At 57.8% G+C, this 5,247-nt stretch overlaps 1 protein-coding gene across 1 annotated transcript; it reads right to left on the bottom strand.

Annotated features, from left to right (window-relative positions):
* Positions 1–1,621: 1,621 nt before the first annotated feature.
* LOC121869498 (acidic proline-rich protein PRP33-like) lies at positions 1,622–1,978 on the bottom strand. Its single transcript, XM_042370853.1, has one exon. It carries the CDS (start codon positions 1,976–1,978, stop codon positions 1,622–1,624), a length of 357 nt encoding a protein of 118 aa, XP_042226787.1.
* Positions 1,979–5,247: the final 3,269 nt, after the last annotated feature.

A 5,247-nucleotide genomic window follows, 5' to 3' on the forward strand; every position in this document is an offset into this window, starting at 1 on the left:
TCTCTTTGTACAGGTTACAGTAATAGAGTACAATGACCACATTAAGTTATATTACACTAGATTTATTGGATTTATTTCACATTTTCCCACTACTGTACTTCCAAGCCCAGCCCACTTTTGGCAGAGCCGGGTGGCCATAACTCAATAATTACGCATTTTTCCAACCTTTCATCACCACCGCTGTAAAGAACATAAAAAACCGCTCTAGACTTAACAAAAATATAACGGGTTTATGCGATTTAAATATTATTGAAGTTATTTCTTGACTGAATCTTAACTGATATTTTTATTTAGTGGTTCGTGAGTGTGTGTGTGTTGGAGGGGTCTGGGGGGACTGTATGTTGGAGGGGTCTGGGGGACTAGGTTGGGGAGGGCTGGGGGGACTGTATGTTAGAGGTCTGGGGGACTTGTGTGTTGGAGGTCGGAGGACTGTTGGAGGGTCTGGGGACTGTATGTTGGAGGGGTCTGGGGGACTGTATGTTGGAGGGTCTGGGGACTAGGTTGGAGGTCTGGGGGACTGGGTTGGAGGGTCTGGGGGACTGGTTGGAGGGTCTGGGGACTAGGTTGGTTGGAGGGTCTGGGGACTATGTTGGAGGGTCTGGGGGACTAGGTTGGAGGGTCTGGGGGACTAGGTTGGAGGGTCTGGGGACTAGGTTGGAGGGTCTGGGGACTAGGTTGGAGGGGTCTGGGGACTAGGTTGGAGGGTCTGGGGACTAGGTTGGAGGGTCTGGGGGACTAGGTTGGAGGGTCTGGGGGACTAGGTTGGAGGGTCTGGGGACTAGGTTGGAGGGGTCTGGGGGACTAGGTTGGAGGTCTGGGGGACTAGGTTGGAGGGGTCTGGGGACTAGGTTGGAGGGTCTCAGGGACTGAGTTTGGAGGGTCGGAGGGGACTGTTGGAGGGGTCTGGGGGACTGTATGTTGGAGGGTCTGAAAGGACTGTTGGGGTCTAGGGGACTGTATGTTACTTGGAAGGTCTACAAGGACCGTGTGTATGATGGAGGTCAGGAAGGACTGTTACAGGAGGTCTGGGGGACTGTATGTGTGTGGAGGTCTGGGGACTGCATGTGTATGCTGGAGGGGATCTGAAGGACTGTTGGAGGTCTGGGGTTGTGTGTGCTGGAGGGGTCTGGGGGACAGCATGCTGGAGGGTCTGCGGGACTTTGTGCTGGAGGTCTGGGGGACTGTGTATGCTGGAGGGGTCTGGGGGACTGAGTGTGCATGTTGGGCCCCCGCTACCCCTGGGAGGGTCCCTGGGGCCTCCGCCACCCTGGGAGGGTCCCTGAGTCACTTGCCACCTTTGGGAGGGACCCTGTGGCCCCCACCACCCCTAGGAGGGTCCCTGGTGCCCCCGCCGCCTTTGGGATGATCCCTGTGGCCCCCGCCGCGTTTGGGAGGGTCTCTGTGGCCCCTGCTACCCCTGGGAGGGTCCCTGTGGCCCCTGCTACCCCTGGAAGGGTCCCTGGGGCCCTCGCTACCCCAGGGAGGGTCCCTGTGGCCCCTGCTACCCCTGGGAGGGTCCCTGTGGTCCCTGCTACCCCTGGGAGGGTCCCTGTGGCCCCTGCTACCCCTAGGAGGGTCCCTGGGGCCCTTGCTACCCCTGGGAGGGTCCCTGTGGCCCCTGCTACCCCTGGGAGCTCTGCCACCTCAGGGTCGCTGGGGCCCCTGTTTCCCCTGGGAGGGTTGCTGGGGCCCCTGCTACCCCTGGGAGGATCGCTGGGGCCCCTGCTACCCCTGGGAGGGTCGCTGGGGCCCCTGCTACCCCTGGGAGCTCCGCCACCTCAGGGTCCCTGGGGCTCTTGCCTCCTTTGGGAGGGTCCCTGGTGCCACTGCCGCCTTTGGGAGGGTCCCTGGGGCCCCCACTACCCTGGGAGGGTCCCTGTGGGCCCCCGCTCCTCCTGGGAGGGTCCCTGGGGGCACCGTGGACCCTTAGAGGGCCCTGGTGGTGCCTCCGTGCCTGGCATGGATAAGTGACCCTCATAGGGATAGCGACGATCCCAGCTTCCCTTACAGGGACGGAGGCCCCCAGAGCCTACAGCGGTGGCGCCTTCAGGGGCCTTTCAAGAGGCGGTGTCTCCCCTTGGGTCCCTCTATGGGGCGCCACTGCCCACAAGGACCCTGCCAGGGGCTGTGGCGCCCCTATGGGCCTTCCTAGGGCCGGCGGCGCTGCTATGGGCCCTGCTAGTGGCAGTGGGTGCCTTTCCAGGGGTGGCAGGGTATCTGCCAGGGGCGACGGCGCCCACAGGGGCCCTTCCACATGCCGCACCGCCCCAAAAACTTCATAGTGGTGTCGTACATTTTGCATTCTTCTAGTAATCCCTTACTTAACTGTGATTGGTGGAGCAAGATGTAACGTCATCAAATTACAGCCAATATGAGAACAGAGCAATCAGTCAGCACAACACCCCATCTTATGCTCTGCTGTTGGATATTTATTCTCGTTTCACTTTTTAAATTCTGGGAGATATGACCGTGAAATAAATACACCGCCCATCGCATTTCAGTATTATGTAACCTGAACAATGAAAAGGAGAATAAATATACAACAGCAAAATATAAGTTGGGGTGTGAGCTGACTGATTGCTCTGTTTTCCAACATGAATTTGATGACGTTATCTTACTCCCAATCACAGTTAATAGAAGATTACTGAAGAATGCATGTTATGTTTACACCACTATCGATAGTTGCCGCCTCCCTAGGAGGATCTATTGTAAGCCACAGGCTTGGCAGGGTCCTGGGAGCAGTGGCGCCCCATAAAAGAGGCCTGGGGGGCACCGCTATGGAAGGGCCCTAGGCGCCACCGCCGCTGGCAGGGCCTCTGGGGAGCACCACCATCCTGGGAACATACCTGGGGCCCCCATCCTGGAAAAACCCTGGGGTCACTGCTGTCCCTGTGAGGGCCTCTTGGGTTGCCAGCACCCCTAGCAGGGCTCATGGGGGCGCCGCCGAGTCTGTGAGGTTCCCGAGTGTTGCTGTCGCTGTGGGGTCCCTAGGTGCGTTGCTGTCGCTAAGAGGCCCATGGGCTAGACTGTTCCCGGAGGAGCCTCTGAGAGCCGCCTTCCTGGAAGGCCCTATGATTGCCGTTGTCCTAATAGCGACCTGGTGGATTCAGCGCACTGACAGTTTCCTGGGGCACCACCGACCCTGAGAGGGCCTGGTGGCGCCTCCAGGAGCCTGGCATGGCCAAGTGGCCCTCACAGGGATAACAGCGATCAGGGTCCCTTACAGAGGCGAGGGTCGCCTTCAGGGGGTGTTCCCAGGGACTGTGACGTCTCAGTGGCTCTACCACGCGATGGCACCTTCAGGGCCCTTCCAGAGCAGTGTCTCCCTAGGGTCCCTCTATGGGGTGCCACTGCCAACGATGGACCCTGTGAAGGGGTTGGTGTCCCATGGTCCCTCCTAGGGCCAGCGGCGCTGCTATGGGCCCTCCTAGTCATGTGGGTGCCTCCAGGGGCAGCAGGGTCTCCGGTAGGGCGACAGCGCCCCAAGGGGCCCCTTCCATATGCAGCATCGCCCCAAAAACTTCATAGTTTTTGTAGTACATTTTGCATTCGTCAGTAATCCCTACTTAACTGTCATTGGTGGAGTAAGATGTAGCGTCATCAAATAGAGCCAATAGGAGAACAGAGCAATCGGTCAGCACAACCCTATCTTATGCTTTGCTGTTGGATATTTATTCTCGTTTCACTTTTAAATTCTGGGAGATATGACGTGAAATAAATACACCGCCCAATCGCCCCAAAAAGAGGCCTAGGGAGGCCACCGCTGGAAGGCCCTGAAGGCGCCACCGCTGCTGGCAGGGCCTCTGGGGAACACCATCCTGGGAACATTTGGGCCGCCCCCATCCTGGAAAAAACCCCTGGGGTCACTGTTGTCCTGTGAGGGCCCTCTGGTCGCCAGCGCTCCTAGCAGGGCCCATGAGGCGCTGCCCGTGTCTTCGAGGGTCCCTAGGGGCGTTGTGCGTCCCTGAGAGGCCCTTGGACTTCGGCTGTTTCTGGAGGCCTGAGAACTCCGCCTTCCTGAAAGCCCCTAGGATTGCAGTTGTCCCTAAGAGCGCCCGGGTGGATCCAGCGCCCTTGGTGGATCAACGCCCGTGGTCCCCTGGGGGCACCGCCGACCCTGAGAGGCGATGAGGCGCCCTCCGTGCCTGGCATGGCCAAGTGACTCCACGGATAGCAGCGATTCCGGGTCCTTAAGATGGGAGTGTCTTCAGGGGGTTCCCAGGGACTGCAGAGTCCCCAGGGCTCTACCACCGGTGGGACCTTCAGGGGGCCCTTCAGAGGTGGCACCTCACCCAGGGTACCTCTTTGGGGCGACACTTCCCCATGGACCCTACCAGGGGTGCCAGCGCCCCTATGGGCCCTCCTGGGGCTCCCGGCTGCTGTGAGCCTGGTAGTGGGTTCCTTTCCAGGGCGGCAGGGTTTCTGAAAGGCGCAAGCGCCCCAGGGGCCCCTTCACATGCGCATGCTCGCCCAAAAACTTCATAGTTTTGTCTTACATTTTGCATTCATCCAGTAATCCCTTACAACTGTTGTTTGGTGGAGCAAGATGTACGTCATCAAATTACAGCCAATAGGAGAACAGAGCAATCAGTCAGCACAACACCCCAACTTATGCTTTTTTGGATATTTATTCTCGTTTCACTATTTAATTTCTGGGAGATATGATGTAAAATAAATACTACCTCCCGCATTTTCCAGTATTATCGCACCCTGAACAATGAAAGAGAATAAATATCCAACAGCAAAACATAAGTTATAGGTGTTGTGCTAATTGATTGCTTTGTTTTCCTTTGGCATAATTTGATGACGTTCCTCTTATTCCACCAATCACAGTTAAGTAAAGATTACTGGAAGAATGAAATATGTACGACACTATCCATTGTTTTGGGCGCCATTTCCCTAGGAGGATCTATGTGAGCCACAGGACTTGGCAGGGTCTGGGCAGTGGCGCCCCATAAAAGCCTGGGAAGCCACACGCCTCTGGAAGGGCACCTGAAGGCGCCACACCTCTGGCAAGGCACTCGGAGAGCCTCTGGGGCACCACGGTCCCTGGAACGTATCTGGAGCGCCTCGTGCCTGGAAAAAACCCTGGTCACCGCTGTCCTGTGAGGCCCCTCGGGTTGCCAGCGTTCCTATCAAGGCCCATGGGGGCGCTGCCGTGTCTGCGAGGTCTAGGGCGTTGTCGTCTGAGGCCCATGGAAGCTCGGCTGCTGTACTGGAGGCCCTGAGAACGCCATTCCTGAGAAG

Source organism: Homarus americanus, unplaced genomic scaffold (assembly GCF_018991925.1).
Source record: "Homarus americanus isolate GMGI-L3 unplaced genomic scaffold, GMGI_Hamer_2.0 scaffold23578, whole genome shotgun sequence".
Lineage (NCBI taxonomy): Eukaryota > Metazoa > Arthropoda > Malacostraca > Decapoda > Nephropidae > Homarus > Homarus americanus.